This window comes from Onychomys torridus, chromosome 15 (genome assembly GCF_903995425.1).
Source record: "Onychomys torridus chromosome 15, mOncTor1.1, whole genome shotgun sequence".
Classification (NCBI taxonomy): Eukaryota; Metazoa; Chordata; class Mammalia; order Rodentia; family Cricetidae; genus Onychomys; species Onychomys torridus.
Window position 1 is genome coordinate 50232362 of NC_050457.1, and position 17314 is coordinate 50249675.

Sequence of the window (17314 nt, forward strand, 5' to 3'; positions counted from 1 at the left end):
TTTGAAACAGGGTCTCACGTAGCCCTTTGTAGGCTTTGAACTTGCTATATAGCCAAAGATGACTTTGGGTTTCTGATAGTTCTGCTTCTACCTCCCAAGTGCTGGATTGCAGGTATGTGTCATCATACTGAAAATTGCAGTTTTTTTACAAATTACAAGTAATGCTTCATGAGTACCTTTTGTTTAAAAAAATATATCTGATTCAATTGTTTATGCATTATTTATATTATTGTTTCCTCTGATTAACAGAAGACAGTTTGTGCCAGTGGAAAGATCTGGAGTGTTGAGATTCCCTAGTACACTCTGCTTTGTCTGGGCCTCTGGATAACACGGCACTTTGAAATGATTTGTGCTGGTTCAGACCTTTGATACATGTGACTATGATCCTATATGTACACTGAAGCCACATCTGTACCATTGGTTTTTTTAGAGAAACAGGATGGACGAAACTCTGACGAAATGCTAATATCTCAGTGTGGAAGTCAGCCATGCCATTCTTTGTAATTTCCTCTTCCCTGTCCAGTTTTTCAAAGTGCAAAGAAATGAAGCGGAGATCGTGGGGGAACTTTAGACTTAGACAGCAACAGACAAGCAGAGAGCATAGGAGACCATGCAGAGGATGTCTGCTCCCGGCAGGAAGAAGCTCATTCTGGGAGAGCACAGATTCCCTGCCTGGACTATCTTAAAACTCAGTAGCTGGTTAAACGAGTTTTGGCTACAACTACGTAGCATTTCGCTTTTGCTTTTATTATCTTTATTATTTCACTCGTTACGAACCAGTGCCAGAGTTTTCTAGAATTCATGTCTAGCTTTATTCAGTTTCCTAGAGCTTTCAAAAACTGCATCTGGCCACCTACACACAGGCTCCACCCGCTACTGAGAAACTGACCTGGAAATGTGGGTGGGGTATTTGTTTTGTCGTACTTTTTTTTAAAGATTGAGACAGTTTCTAACTCGAAACTCTCATTGTCCATAAAACTGAAAGCTGACAAACCCAAAACACTTTTAAAGTTCTTTCATTCAACCTCGGATGAACAATACTTCTGACATTCCCAGTCTCTTCTAAACGCTGGGATGATAGGAGTCCACACCGCGGGCACTGGAAGCGCTGCTGGCCTTCGGGCACGCAAGCTAGGCATGCACTCCACCAACCGAGCTACACCCTCATCCCTTCCTTTGCAAACTAGAGGCAGCTAGGGAGGGGGCGTGTTCAAACTAGAAGGAGACTGAATTTCCAGGACGGCAAGGGAGACACCCTGTGGCCCACCGAAGGAAAAGTGCTCGTCGCCCTACATTGTTCTAAATAGTGAAGTGCTTAAGTACCTTTAGTCACTTACTGATGGAGGGGAGCAGGGGTTCGGGTAGCATGAGAGCTTCCGGAGAGGGGAGAGGGACCCTCCCCTCACACGCCGGGGTTCTCAAGGGCAAGGACTTCAACATGAACTTGAGTGTCCGAAGGAAGTAGAGCGGCCAAATAGACTTTAGCCCGGGATGACAGCGGGTGGGCGGGAAGTGCGCACGCGCGCAGCCTCCTTGGCAGCCCCGCGCAGGCGCGTGAGGGAGGCGGGGGTGGGGAGGGATGCGAAGTCAGAAGGGTCGTGCAGGGCGGACAGGGCGCCTGGCTGCTCGGCTTTCGCCCCGGGACCGGCCATGGTGTTGCGCGGCGTCAGGGTGGTGGAGCTGGCGGGCCTGGCCCCGGGGCCGTTCTGCGGGATGGTCCTGGCGGACTTCGGAGCTCAGGTGGTGCGCGTCGACCGGCTGGGCTCCGTGGGCGACGTGAGCTTCCTGGCCCGGGGCAAGCGCTCGCTGCTGCTGGACCTGAAGCGGCCGCAGGGAGCCGCGGTGCTGCGGCGCATGTGCGCACGCGCGGACGTGCTGCTGGAGCCCTTCCGCCGCGGTGAGCCGCCGCGCAGCGGGTTCGAGCGCCGCTCGCTCCTGGCTCGTGACTCTAAGCTTCTCTGACCCCTTAGGCTTTTAATTTGCTTGATTTCCACCACCCCCACCCCACTCCCCCAAGCACTCTTCTATATTTGCCTTTATTAATTACTGGGAGGGGAGAGGGGGGACTTGAACCGTATGAGAATCTCTCGTGCAAGAGATAGATTGGAAAACTTGACATTGGATGTATAGCCACTGACCCTGCTAACCTGTCCCTGAATGATGGTCCTCTCAAACTCTAGCTTCAAGATCACTTTGTTTACTATGGGCTGTGCAAAAACACTGTTTTCATGCACTATAGACAGTTTCGAGCTGTAGACTTGCATGCTTGGTGACATACACCTCCACCTGGCTGTCCATAGGCTTTTGTAACTGTCACAAACTCTGAACCAAGTCTTTGTTTAAAAATGGTGTTTCCTCTGGTATTAGCCCCGAGCATCCCCTGTGCCTGTGTTTTCGTCAGTCACTGATTTTAGCCACTCTTGCTCCTTACTGACATTGCTGCCTGGTCGATACCAGGAAGCCAGTAAGTTTGACAATGAATGGGATGGGAATGGGGCACCAGGCATATTTGCATGTAATTTTTAGCCCTCACAGATGTCTCTGAGGACAGTAATGGTAACATTAAGGATTATATCATAACATTAAAATGCCCCATTTGAAGATGAGGGTGGTTCAGTAGTGTCTCCAAATGACTCCTAAATTATGATAACTTTCACCCAAATCACAACAAATACTGTCAGTGTTACGTGTGAGAATACACTCATAGTTTGCCCTGTAGATGGACTTATTCTAGTCTTCGACGCTTGCTCTCTTTAAAAACAATAACCATAAAACAGTTGTTTACTTTTCTCTAAAGGGGTCATGGAGAAGCTCCAGCTTGGCCCAGTGACTCTACTGAAGGACAATCCAAAGCTCATCTATGCCAGGCTGAGTGGATTTGGCCAGTCGGGAAGTTTCTCCAAGGCAGCTGGCCATGACATCAACTACTTGGCTTTGTCGGGTATGTTGGAAAATGCTTTTCTAAAACACTTTGAATTGGCTTCAAAATCAGGAAGTGCAGTTACATTGATTGACCAGGGTTTAAAAAATACTATTTTTTATTATGTGTATGTGTGTAGGTATATGAATGTAAATGCACATGCCTCTAGAGACCAGAAGAGGGTCCTGGGTCACCTGGAGCTAGAGTATTTGTTGTGAGTACTGCTATGTGGGTGCTGGGAAGTGAACTTGGGTCCTCTGCAAGAGCAGTACACACTCTGGATGACTGAGCCATCCCTCTAGCCCTGAGCCCTGATTAACAAGAAGTTTAAAATGTAAAGATATAAATACTTATTGGAATTGGCAAAGAGAACATAGTTGTTAAAAACAGATTGATTTGAACTGCCACTCTTAAGCTGTGCCTGCATGCCCCCCCCCTTCAACTCATTTGATGGGTAATAATGGGTAACACCTATTTTCTACAGTTGGGGAGTCAGTTTTCAGAAGGGTCCCTACTGGGAATGAGGAGCAAGGTAATAAGATGAGTGCTCACTCCACATATTGGGAAAGTTGATTCAGTTTGATTCTAATATTCCCTCTCCAAGAATCATTTTGAGCCATCATTTCTGACTTCTGTGAGCAATGTTAAGCCCACAGTTTCGGGTCTCACGATCACTCTGTTAGAATCTGCCTGTGAGAATGTGTTTTAGAATGGCCTAACTCTATGATGTCTAAGAACTGTGTGTTACTGATGGAAACAAAGCTCCTACTTTTTGTGAGACAGTATTGAAAGATTGAGGGGGAAGAGAGTATAATACTGGCTTTTCTCATCTTTTCAAAACTTAATTCCTGTTCCTTTTTTGTGTGATTATTTTCTTACATCTCTTTTTAATAAAAGTGAAAGTGTATTACATTGCTTTAAAGCCAGGAAACAATTTGACAGTAATTATTTTTTCTCTAAAACTTAGTAAGTGAAAACTTTAATAAAATATTAAAAATGTCAGTTGGGATGATATTCTATCTATCTATCTATCTATCTATCTATCTATCTATCCCAGGTCTAGAAATCTACATCTGCTTGCCTCAGTCTACTGAGTGCTGGGGTTACAGGTGTGTGCCACCCCACTTGGCTTTAGGAAAATTTAATAGAGAGGAAAAGTTAAAGCAAATGACACCTATCTTCAGGGAAAGCTTGTTTGTAAGTACACTAAGTGGGTTCATAGTTTGAAGAGCACTGTGTACCATTTTCACTTGGGTCAATGAACTTCCAAGATGCTCACGTGTTTATTTAGAGGTGCGTTCAATGTGTCGTCCATGGTGCAGGTGTTCTGTCAAAGATCGGCAGAAGTGGTGAGAACCCATACCCACCGTTGAATCTCCTGGCTGACTTTGGCGGCGGTGGCCTCATGTGTACACTGGGCATTGTGCTTGCTCTCTTTGAACGCACACGTTCTGGCCAAGGTCAGGTCATTGATGCGAACATGGTGAGTATTAATTGGGTGGGGGAGGTGGGGGTGATAGGGCTGCCCTATGATGTATGATGGTCTCAAAACTTTCTGAATAAGACAAGAAATCAACAAGGTTTAATATTGGAATTCAAGTCACCAAAGAGGTTTTGTTTTGTTTCTTTGCTGGTGTTTTTTTTTGTTTGTTTGTTTCTTTTGTTTTGTTTTTGACAGGGTCTCTCTCTATAGCCCTTGCTGTCCTGGAACTCATGGAGATCCACCTACCTCTGTCTCTTGTATGCAGGTATTAAAGATGGGAGTCACCATGCCTGACAAAAGATCTTTTTCTTTCGAGTAGCCCCACCCTTTTGTATGCATTAGAATGCCATATTGAAGCCACGTATGGAGTCGGCACTTTAAATGTTATTCATTTATTTATCTGTTTTGTGTGAGTGTTTTAAGAATATATCTGGAGGACAGAGGACAGCTCGTGTGAGTCAGTACCCTCCTTCATCATGAGGCTCTGAGCATTGAACTCAGGGTGTCAGCCATGGCAGGAGGCCCCCTTACCTGCTAAGCCTATCTCCTGGCTTTTAAAAACTCACCTGATTTCTGTGCTGTGTTTCAACATCTTCCTCCCATCTTTTGTGATTAAAATAGAGTTACCAAGTAACCATCCTTCAAAATTGAGCTTCAGAAGTGGTCCCCAGCCAGTGGAGGCGGTCCTTAGAGATGCTAAGGATGATGGGTCTTCCTGTCCAGACTTCCTGCTGCATTTCTGAGGAGATGCTTCAGTTTCGTGTTTCTCTGTGTTCGCTGTTGTATATGAGCACTCACGCCTTCCTGTGAGGCCCTTTCTCTATGATTTCTCCCTTCAGTCTAGATGAGGGCACTGTTTCTCCTGTCTTCTGCTGGGGTATGTTTCAAGAGTCCCATTGGGTGCATGAAACTGAAGATAATTCTAAACCTTATATTACTATATTTTCCCCAGATATACCTGCATACAGAATTTATAAATTAGACACAGTAAGAGGTTAACACAACACTAAAAATAGAACAGTTATAAAATACTAAAAATAGAACAGCATAAAATATGTACTAAAAAAAAGCTTATTTATGGACTTTTCTAGTTAATATTTTCAGACCATGGTTCATTTAAACAGTAGCTATTGAAACGAAATTCCATCTAAGGGGGAAGATTGTACATTGTCATGATGCCTGGACACTTATCTGGGCTCTCACAGCTCCTCGGTAAGAGTTCAGCCCAGGGCTACGAGGTCTGTGGAGGTCAGAGAGAGAACAGATTTGAGGGAGACAAAACTGGAAGTAGAGGGAGCAGTTAACTGGGGTTTGCTGAGCAAACACGGGCACACTCTGAAGCAATTAGTGCTTTAATATGAGACCAGGACTGGATTAAAGGGATACCGGATGTAAGATTGTGGGGGTGGGGTTGTTAATGATTGGCAATGCACGATGAGGAAAGGACAGAGGTTGGAGCCAGATTTCTGGCTCATGTGACCTAGAGGACCGTGTTCCTGGCTGCCAGCGGAAGACTTGACAGGGAACAGATAGCACGCAGCAGCGGAGCCCAGGGTGACCGCTGACTACTCTCCTCCTAGCTCGGCAGTTTCTTAGCTCTGTCATTTGGAGGGCCACTTTACGACCTACCGTGTGGGAGGGTCACTTTACGACCATGTCAAAGCCCTTGTAGACCCTGCCTAAGGTGAGGCAGATGTCTTTTCCTGACAGGCCAGCAGCTTTTTGCTGTTTAGCAACAGAAATCTTGGTCCTGGCTGGCGTCAAGTGATAGGGAGCCTGTTTTTTTATCACAGCGCTGTCTGTCCCCTAAAACCTGTGGGGTTAAGGCAACTATGGAAAAGGTCCATTTTGTTGTATCTGCTCACTGTAGGGAATGCACCTGACCTTGGTGTTGTGAGTTGCCTACACCAAGCATACTTAAGCTCCTCAGCCCGTGTGTCTGTGGGGACAGTCTCTGTTAGAGGACAGAGCCTGTTAGAGGGCGGGGCACCTTTCTATACAACCTACGAGACAGCAGACGGGGAGTTCATGGCTCCTGGTGTAATAGAATCCTAGTTCTAACAGCTGTGGGCCCACAGCATGACAGTGGTGGGCTTCCCTTTTCCCGTGCCACAGGCCCTTGTCTGAGCAGCTATCATGGCGGGAAGAGCGTGAGAGAGATGAGTGATGAGGTAGTCACTGCTGAGCCTCACCAGGAGATGAGGATTGCTGCACTGGGTCTCTGCCTGTGGCCTCCTGTGACACTAAGTGCGTCTCATTTACGAAGCACAGCAGAAAGACTTTGTGCCAAGACTGGTTCAGTCTGGAATCGGACAGCTTTTCACACTCTTTGGCCTGCGTCTGAAAGTCAGATGATCGGTATTCTGAACTCCCCCTGGGAACTGCTCCCGGTAACCCAGCTTGCTTATTATTTGCTCCGTTAACTGTCTGTCAGGTGTGAAGCCTGAGGAGAGAGCAGGCACTAACTTGTTGGATTTTGAACGAGCAAGCCCAAATTAAGATCTGTACAGAACAATAGTTTTCCTTCAGAGTATTTTAATAACAAGCTCAAATTTATGCAAAAGGGGAGGGAAAAACTTTACTAATGAATGTGACTGAACTCTGATTTGTCGGGATTAAAGCATTAATAGATAAACATAAAGTTTACTTAAAGCAGCGACATACTTATGTGCATATGTATATCTGTGTGTGAATCACTATCGGTCTTTAGACAAATACAAAAATGCTCACGTGATCCCCCAAACAAAAGCGTCACCTGTGGCTAGGCCAGTTACATGAGCACAAGTAGTCCCCATCATTAAGCTACAGTGTGACTGGATTTGGCAATGACACATGTCTTCGCCATGAATTCAGGTGCATCTGAGACTGTAAGCTGAAAGGAAGAATTGGGTTATATTGAAAAAATAGTTTACATTTGCTTCACAGCCAGCACATGAGGAATCCCATGCGTGCTATTAGAGAGGAACCTTCTGTGGGTAGCCTCAGGGTAAGATTCTTCCGGGGACACTGGCATCATTAGAACTGTAAAACTTTTAGACAGTAGGGCCAGATGGCACAGATAATCCTACCTGCTCAGGAAGCTGAGGCAGGGGGCTAGCAGCCATGAAGATCCAGAGTACATCTATATCGGCCTGAGCAGTTAGTGAGATCTTGTCCAAAGTTAAAAGCCAAAAGAGAGCCGAGGGCATAGCTTAGCGGTAGAGTAATTGCTGAGCATGTGCAAGGCCCTGGGCTCACTCCAGAACTGCCCCCCAAGCCCCAAACAACAGCAACAAAGAAACAACCTGCAGGAATGGATAGGTTTTTGCATTAGGTGCCTTTTGGCTTCAGGTTTGAGCCCTGTGATAATGACACCTAGGCACTGGAATCCCCATTGATTACTTAGGGAGCTGGTGGGAGGGTAGTACTTCCAAACTGATGTGTTTGGACTTTGAAAACTAGAATGTTTGCTACTCACATGTTCATGTTTATTTTATAACCTACCAGTGATCATTAAAGATCACAGACTTGGAGGAAAGTTGGAATAATATTGGTTTATGAGTTCCCTTTACAATGTGGCATGGTGTGTGTGTGTGTGTGTGCAATGAAATCAAATGTGTAGATACTCAAAGTCAGTTTTAACATATGTGGCTCAATTGGTAAAGTGCCTTGTATCCAAGCATGAGGACCTGAGTTCACACTCCCCACACCCATGTAAAAATGCATTTTTAAAAAACTAACTAAAGCATTACCTGTGATCCCAGCGCTGGGGAGGCAGAGGCAGGAGATCCCTGGGGTTTCCTGGCTAGCCAATCTAGATTGGTGATTTCCAGGTTCAGTAGGAGACTGTCAGGAAGCAGTTAAGAAAGATACCTGACATTGACCTCTGACCTCTGTGTACTCACACACAAACAGAAGTAGAGATAATAATTCAGTGAGTGTCTGTGCACTGTTACATAACTTCAAAAATCATCAACACTTTGGCAGTATTTGAAAAGAATACATATATAGTTCCTTTAAGTCTTACAAGCTTTCCCCAATTGAGTGTACTAACAGCATTTTCCCGTCAACCCTCTCTACCTTGGTTTGCAGAAATATCAAAGAAATTATATGGTTAGACATAATTGTTATGCCTCTTAAAATAGGCAGTTACATAAATATTAACTGCCCTAAATAATCCTTCCTTTATACTTACTTAAGCACCTGCATCCATAAAGTGTCTTCCTTCCTCAAAGGTGGAAGGAACAGCATACTTAAGTTCTTTCCTGTGGAAGACTCAGCACACGTGGCTGTGGAGCCAGCCTCGAGGACAAAACATGTTAGATGGCGGGGCTCCTTTCTACACAACCTACAAGACAGCAGACGGGGAGTTCATGGCGGTTGGCGCAATAGAGCCCCAGTTCTATGAGCTGCTGGTCAAAGGTAAGTAACCAGCTCCGAGTCTCTTGTTCCTCTTTTACTGTGAGCTCTTTTTTGAGACCTTTTGAATTCCATGATGCCTTTTTTTACATTTACATCCAACTTTCTAGTTAATGTAACTGTAGCCATCAACTTAGTGGGGGCATTTTCACTGCCTTTTAAGTTGACAGATCATTTTACTACTCTGTAAGATAACTCAGGACTTAAGAAACATTAACAATCCCTTTAGTGGGAAAGCAGGTACTCGTCTGCTGGCGACATGAATGGATGGATGTTTATCCTACCTCATGTCCCCAGACCTTCCTTATTCTTCCTAAAGGAGTTAGGTGGTTCTCTTGGCTCCTGTTCCTTGATGGACGTCTCTTATGGTACTGAGGTGGAGTAAAGTCACCTGAGCACAGAGGTTTTGGTGAGTGAGATGCAGCTGGACAATGTCATTGTCACCTGATACTTTGGAAGTTTACCTTTATTGTGAACTCTTGTCTTCCTGGCATGCAACCACAAATTAGAGGGAATTTTGGGGTTGCCTCTTCCCCTGTGAAACAACTGGACTGGAGTTATTTTGTGATATGAAATGTTTCAGTTCAAAGTTCGGACTACAGATAAATTAAGTGGTTTCAGATAGACTCTGAAGAAAGCTGGCCATGGTGGCAGATGCCTATACCCCCAGCAACTCAGGAAGTAGAGAAGAGGGATCTTCATGTGAAGGCATAAAAAGTTCCAGGGTAGACTTGACTCCGTAGGTCAATGCATGTGGAGCCTAGAGGTTGAGTTCAGCATCTTCTTCATTTGCTCTCCACTTTAGTTTGTAATCTTTTTTATTACTTAAGAGTTATTTTACTCTTAAAACATTTTTATACACTACATTTGTATTTCGATCGTATTCTTGTCCCTCTCTCAAGCCCTCTGTTTCTCTCCACCTCCCTTCCCAACCAACTTTATGTTCTTTTTGTTTCAAAAACAAACTAAACTAACAAAAACAACACACACACACACACACACACACACACACACACACACACACACACACAGAAGCACACACACCAGAAAGACAACACAGTTTATTTTGTGTTGGACAACTACCCTCCTGGACATGGGACCTGCCCTACACGGGAGCTACCCTACACGGGACCCACCCTGTAGTGTACTTGATATACCCAGTGTCACTCCATTGGAGAAAACTGATTTTCCCTCTCCCAGCAGGTATCGATCGCAAATTTACCTTCTTGATTAAGGGTGGGATTTGTGTTTTCTGCCCCTTCTCAGTGCTGGAATTTTGTCTGGCTGGAGTCTGTGCAGGCCTTGTACATGCTGTCACAGTCTCTGGGAGTTCACGTGTGCATCACCCCTGTTGTATCTGGAAGGCACTCTTTCCCTGGAATCATCCATCCCCTCTGGCTCTTACAGTCTTTCTGCCTCATCTTTAGCATAGACCCATGAGCTTAGGGGGGAGGAATTTGATAAAGGCATCCCATGTAGGGCTGAGAGACAGGAGAACACTGTGTGTGTACATCGTCCAGTTGTGGGCCTTGGTGTCGATTACCATCTACTGTATCCCCACAGTTCCACATGGTGAGTTTTTCACAGAAAAGGACTTAAATCATTTTATGGGTGCAGGTGCTTTAGAAGTGGGATTAATGCCCGGCGGTGGTGGGCGCATGCCTTTAATCCCAGCACTTGGGAGGCAGACGCAGGTGGATCTCTGTGAGTTTGAGGCCAGCCTGGTCTACAGAGCAAGATCCAGGACAGCCAGGCCTACTCAGAGAAACCCTGCCTCGAACCCCCCCACACACACACACAAACAAAAAAAAAAGAAGTGGGATTAATGTCTATTTGGAGATTTTTCAGTTGTGTAAAAAACTGATATAGTACAATTAACTTCCTACTTTAGAGTTTCATTGTTTGGTAGCTTTCCAAATGCTACTACAAATACTACTACAAATTATTTCTATATACCTGTCATGATTGCTTTTACAAACATCCCAAAGCATTTTATGATCATAGGCATTAACTTACTAATTCAAATATAGTTGATAAAACTATAGAACAGGATGATTTGTGTAAATCATGTGTGATTCTTCTCTGCCTGGAAACTGAAACTATATTTAAGGACTTGCTTCAGAGTTCCAGACTGAACAATGCTAGACAAAGGGGCAGTGGTTGGTGCAAAATGTCTTGGTCACAGAGCCCTGGAAAGCAGCAGGGATACAGCGTGGTGGGCTTTACATCATATAACAGTCGTGTGTGTGTGTGTGTGTGTGTGTGTGTGTGTGTGTGTGTGTGTGTGTGTATTGTCTACAGAAAATATATTTATATAGTTCAGTAAATTTTAGTTTGTTTCTTGTCAACATTCACAGACAATTGCCTTGAAAAAGCCTACAGCCTGGACTCTTAAACACTTCTAGCTTCTCTTGAGCTCTAGTATCTTCCCTGAAAGCCATCTTAGTACATTGTCCCTTTATCCTCTGATAAACATTGCACAGAAATTAGTGCAAGAAACTCCCAGTTGTTCACTCTCACCCCCATGGTTTCTTCTGAAGACTGTGTTGGTGATGGTTCTCACATATGCCTTCATGCATTTTGAATTAACGTCTGTGTACAGGGTGAGTTAGGATTTAACTCTATTTTTTTGCTTAGGGATCTCCAGTTTTTCCAGTTTTGTTGATTGAAAAGACGATTTTTCCTGCATGGAATAGTATTTGCATCCTTCTTGAACATGTAAGGGTTTATTTCTCTTTCTTTTTTACTGTTGACAGTACTGGGGATTGAACGCAGGTCCCCCCACATGGGAGCAGAGTACTCTACCATTGAGCAATGCCTCAGCCCTAATTTTGTGCTTTGAATTCCCTTTCATTGGCTGTCTTTATGCCACTGTGTCTTGATTATTGTAGTAAGTTTGAAACTGAGAAGTATGTATTCTTTAGCAGTCTCTTGGCTGTTGAGATTTCCTTGGATTTCTGTGTAAATTTTAGGATCAGTTTTTCAATTTCAGCAAACAAGGCATCTGATTTTTTTTAATGTGCTTGTGTGTATGATATGTGTATGTGCATGCATTTGTGTGAGATAGTGTGAGCATTGACATGCCACAGCACTTGTGAGGAGTTCAGAGGGCAACCTTGGGGGCCAGTCCTTGCCTTCCACCGTGTTTGAGACAAGGTCTCTCATCGTTCGCTGCTGCATCTGCCAGGCTGGCTGGCCCATGAGCTTCTAGAGATTCTCTGGTCTCTGCCTCTCAGCTCATTGTAGGAGCTCTGGGATTAGACACACGTCTCTACCCCCTGACTTTATGTATGAATTCCAGGGATTTGAAAGCAGGCCTTCCTGCTTCTGGGGCAACACTTTGCCACTGAGTCATCTCTCCAACCCATAGCTGAGGTGTGGACTGAGGTTCTGTTGAGTGTATTCCTTGATCTGGGGGGATATTACCATGTTAGCCATATTAAGCACCCCAGTCCATCTACATGGGCTACGTGTGTTGCTTTATTTACATCTGAAATCTTAGTGATGCTATGTAGTTTGAATTCCTTCTCTGATGAGTAGTTTCTTACACGTGTGGATTAAGAGTTTTCATCAAATTTTGGAACTTTTAAGATACTTATAATTTTCTTCCTGCTTTTCTCTCCTGTCTTTTTATGACTCTTCTAATGCATTTATCTGTAAATGTATTTGATGGTTTCTTAGAAGTCTGTGAGGCACTGTTCATTTCTCCTTATTCACATGGCATTCTGTTCCCCAGATTAGATAATGGAGTTAGCTGCAGGTTTGTTTGTTTATAATGATTTTCATCAATTACATCTGTGTCCCTTGGTATATATAACCACTGAAATCTACCTAGTTAGCTTAGTGCTCAGCTACTGAGTGGACAAACACATTCATCAATGTCTTGATCCAGAAAATCTTCCATCCTTTTGTGAGACTATTATGCCTTCTCCCTTGTGCAGTGCCTCCCAGATAAGCAGTCCAGGCCTCTGGTGGATGTGTTTTGGGTAGATGGTGCCTCTGTATACTGTATAGCCTTCAAAGGCTTTGGAAGTGTGTTTGCACTGTTTAGCATCCTCTTGAAATTCCAAAAGTTTTCTCCTTAAAAATTTTTGATCATTGTACTCTTAACCATTCATATTATAGAATCCTCTTTCATGAGAGAGGAAAAGTGAGATTTATAGCAGTCCCCTGTAAAGTGGCCCTTTGGCTGCACAGATGCTCCTAAACTTGGGACAGTGGTATAGTCAGATAAACTCATGGGCAGTTAAATGAGAATTTTCAACTACTCACTGAAGATGTATCTGCTACATCTGCTCAACAGCATAGCTTAATGTGCTCCAATCATTTACATTAGACTACAATTGGAAAAATCCTCTAGCCCATAGCTTTTTTAAAATAATAAGCTGTCGAATATTCCATATAACTTACTGAACACTGAAAATGAAAAGTAATAGCTGTTTGGCAAATATTCACACCAATGTGAGGCCCAAAAATCTTTGCCTAGACCCTGGCTATCTTAAAGACTTTTGAGCTCTTAATTTGTCAAGGTAAAGAGAAAAGAATATTACTTACAAAGCCTCAGCCCTGTGCTTTATCACTTATCCTGAGGCTCCATTCTTGGCAGCAGTGATAGTCAGGTATAAAACTTAAAATTTTATTTCTAAAGTGTTTGGGAATATTATATAAACCATGGAGTTATTTTAATTCAACTGGATGGATAGTGCCATCCTGAGGAAATTTCTTTTTGAAAACCTACTCAGGAAAGAAATGAGTTTCTGGAAACTAGATCACCGAAAACAGACTCCCTTTCCTGAAATGTCAGTGAAATACTCTTGACAATGACAGGCTTGTTTTGAGTTGTATCACTGCTACTGTCCCTGCCTTTTGCAGCCATTGGCTCTAGCTTCTGGTTAATTTTTTTTTTCCTTGCCACTCATTTGAGAAACCGTGATTTAGGTTGACATAGTGGACTCTTGATTGATTATAGCTGCTCCTCTCAAAGCATAATAACTTTAGACATTACATTTCCCTCTCAGGACTTGGACTCAAGTCTGATGAACTCCCCGCACAGATGAGCACAGCTGATTGGCCGGAAATGAAGAAGAAATTTGCAGATGTGTTTGCAAAGAAGACCAAGGCAGAGTGGTGCCAGATCTTTGATGGGACAGATGCATGCGTGACCCCAGTGCTGACATTTGAAGAGGCCCCCCACCACAGTCACAACAGGGAACGGGCCTCGTTTATCACTAATGAGGAGCAGCAGACAAGCCCCCGCCCTGCACCTCAGCTGTCCAGAACCCCAGCTATCCCTTCTGTCAAAAGGGAGTGTTGTGTAGGAGAGCACACTGAAGAGGTTCTTAAAGAGTTTGGGTTCAGTCAAGACGAGATTAGTCAGCTGTGCTCAGATAGAATCATTGAGAGTAAAAAGCCAAAAGCCAACCTCTGACTCACAGGTTCCCGGCTCACGTGAACCTGAATGCTGTCTTTACACTGGAGAATGACACCCACAATTGTGTGTATGGCAGTGGGGATGAACAGTAATGAAGTGATCCAAGTATTCCAATCAAGACACAACTAAAGACTGATTACAGAGTAATGATTACACTCTGAAACAACCGCTTCTCAGAGCCTCTGATTGAGGAATATTTTTGTGTGCATACTGATAGGAACTTGTCGCACGTTTTCTGCCTTTCAGTTCACTTGATAACATGTATATATAAATATAGCTATGATATATTTTAAATGAATTAATATAATTTTAATAAATAAAGCTTTTTTTTTTTTCTCCCTCTTGGAACCGAACACTGTTTTTAAGTTGTGAAAGCTTTCTAGAAAGCCCTTTAAATACCATTTTCTGATGCATTAAATATTTGGGCACTACTGTTAACAAAAAGGCATACCCCTTAAAGTCAAACCCTTTTCACTCACTGTTTGTCTTTGAACTCAGATGTTAGCAAACGGTCTTGAAGTTTTCATCATAAAGCCCTGCTTCAAATCACTGCACTGGATGCTGGGCTGTGTGTGAGTAGCTCGGTGGCCTGTTCTCCATCATCTGGCAGTTAACTGTCCTGTATCCAATGAAAGTCTGCTAAGCTCTTCCCTCCAATGTCTGCCTCTGTACTGATCATGTCCCCAGAAGTCCTTCTGCTTAGCCTCTCGAAAATCACAATAATAAGCAGCTTTAAGTAAGCAGGTAAGTAAGTCAGGAGGTACTCCATGGGCAACAGAACAAGCCACCAGTGAGAAGAAGACATCCTAATGCTGAGCCGCATGGCAGTGAGACCCATGACTGACAGCTGGGATGAACAAAGTGAGCTTCTCATCTTTGGACATCTCTGTTACATCTTCAAAAGATGCTAATGGTTTTGTCAGCCTTGGGTCAGAGTCATGCTTTTCCCTGCCCAGTGCTGGGGTTCATACTTCTATAGCAGCCTAACCCCTGATCATGTAATGGCTTCCCAGCTCCTTTGAAATGCTCTTTTTTTAAAGTATTTTTTGAGATTTTCATTTGCGTATACAATGTGTCTTGATCATATCTACCCCATACTCCCCTTTCCAATACCTACCTCAACACAACTCCCTCCCAGCAGGTAACTGCTGTTTCTCTTTGCTTTTATTTCTGGTATATTACCTTATTGGTTTTTTGTTTGTTTGTTTTTGTTTTTAGTCCTGCAAAATTTTGCAATAGTGCATTTTTCTCCTATGGGATAAAATATAATCTTAACAATAACAATAAACAAGAATAACAGTAAAACTACCTAGATCATCAATCCCATCCTCAGCTCCTGCTCTGCAGCCACGTATATGGACCACCTGAAATATCTACATGTTTCTCTTGCTTCCGTTCCTTCCACGTGCTGCATTGTTTCCCAGGAATAACAATACACCTTTGGTTCCTGCCATTTGGTTAGCAAACTCCTGTTGACTCAAACACAGCCTTCTTCGTTAAACTTCCTGCCCTTCTCAACTCTAGGATGATTTTGTACAGTGAATATGAGCTTTAATGTCAGAAAGGTCATGTGTTTAAATCTCACTCTCCCATATGGTGTCTATTTCAATACTTTGGAAGTGCCTGACATATTGTAAAAGCTCAGAAATTGTTCATTCTTTCTGTTATGCTCTTGCTATATTCCCTTTGTACTCTTTATATGTCCAAGGATAGGAATTACTTTTTATTATGATTTACAAATTCTTTACTAAGCCACGAGCTCCTGGGGTACTGCTGTAATATTTATATCTAGTTCAAAAACACCATTTATGGAGTCTGCCAACACAGAACCTGGGCCCTGCCCCCAGAAAGTTGATGCAGTGGGCAAGGGTGATTCCCACACATTTGCATTTCTATAAAGCATCCATGTGGTTGCACATAACTCACAATTCAGAGCCTCCACCTCGCTTAGTTTCTGTTGCTTTTGCTTACTGTTGTGACCGCAGTACCTGAGACAGATGATATTGGGGATGGTTTACTTTTGCTAAGTTTCAGAAGTTTCAGGCCATCAAGGCAAGGATTGTGGTAAGCAGGATGCAAATGGAGCAACAGTAGGGAGGGAGCCAAGGCATGAAATAGCCCCACCAAGGAGGCACCCCCATATCAGCAACCCAACATCTCCAATCAGGCTCCATTCCCACAGCTCCACTGCCTCCCAAGAGGTTATCCATGTTATAAATCTGTCAGTGCGTTAAACCATAAGGTGAGAGTCCTCATGATCTAAGCCCATATGGAAATGCCCTCATCAACACACCCAGAGATGTGCTTCGCTAATTTCCTGGGGACTTCTAAATCCAGTTCTGTTGGCAACAAGATTAACAATCACTAGGCTGGAGAGATGGCTCAGAGGTAAAGAGCACTGGCTGCTCTTCCAGAGGAGCTGGCACTCACACGGCAGCTCAAAACAGTATTTCCAGGTCATGTGGATCCACCACCCTCTTCTGGCTTCCATCATCACCAGGCATGCATGTGGTACATAGACACACATGCAGAAAAAACACCCACATACATAAAAAGACACTTAAACCATTACAAGGGGCACCGTTCTAAGAGATGAACCAAGCAAGACTTTTAAAATCATGGTTACTATTACAATATGTTCTCAGGAAAAGTATGTGTTCAGTGGAATGGTAAGAGAAAAATAAATGCAAATTGGTTAAAATCTATGGCTAATCAGATGAGCTAATGTAGATGCTGATTTCTGTGTTTAGGTGATTACACAAAGTGAATGAGAAGTTATTTTTGGTAGGCTGTGAATTTAAAGAATAAAGAAGTAAGGTAAGTAGCATGTTAGTGATGTGTGCTCTCCTTTTTCTGGAGATCTGGAACTGAAGAAAATTCTATACTTCTTTTTTTAAAAAATAAATAAATAAATAAAAGTTCTCTATGTGAAAAACTGAAGATTTAGACATAGGAATCTGGTCAGAAAGGGGAAAGCATGAACTTTGAGAAGGATGGAAAAGAAGCAGGCAACTTAATATGGGAAAGTCAAAGGGAAAGAGGAATTATATTTTCAAACACATGGTTCAATATGTATTTTCAC

At 43.4% G+C, this 17314-nt stretch overlaps 1 protein-coding gene across 1 annotated transcript; it reads left to right on the forward strand.

Annotated features, from left to right (window-relative positions):
• The first annotated feature begins 1586 nt into the window (after positions 1-1586).
• Positions 1587-14521, forward strand: Amacr (alpha-methylacyl-CoA racemase). Its single transcript, XM_036206702.1, has 5 exons — positions 1587-1897; positions 2798-2941; positions 4243-4403; positions 8618-8804; positions 13820-14521. Exons 1-5 carry the CDS (start codon positions 1651-1653, stop codon positions 14227-14229), a joined length of 1149 nt encoding a protein of 382 aa, XP_036062595.1. The 5' UTR covers positions 1587-1650; the 3' UTR covers positions 14230-14521.
• The last annotated feature ends 2793 nt before the right edge of the window (positions 14522-17314 follow it).

Bases quoted from the DNA above. Each gene is read 5' to 3' on its own strand.
- Amacr (XM_036206702.1), top strand. From the start codon at position 1,651: ATGGTGTTGCGCGGCGTCAGGGTGGTGGAGCTGGCGGGCCTGGCCCCG. The intron at 2,942-4,242 runs GTATGTTGGAAA...TCCATGGTGCAG, and splicing joins CAACTACTTGGCTTTGTCGG to GTGTTCTGTCAAAGATCGGC. The intron at 8,805-13,819 runs GTAAGTAACCAG...TTTCCCTCTCAG, and splicing joins CTATGAGCTGCTGGTCAAAG to GACTTGGACTCAAGTCTGAT.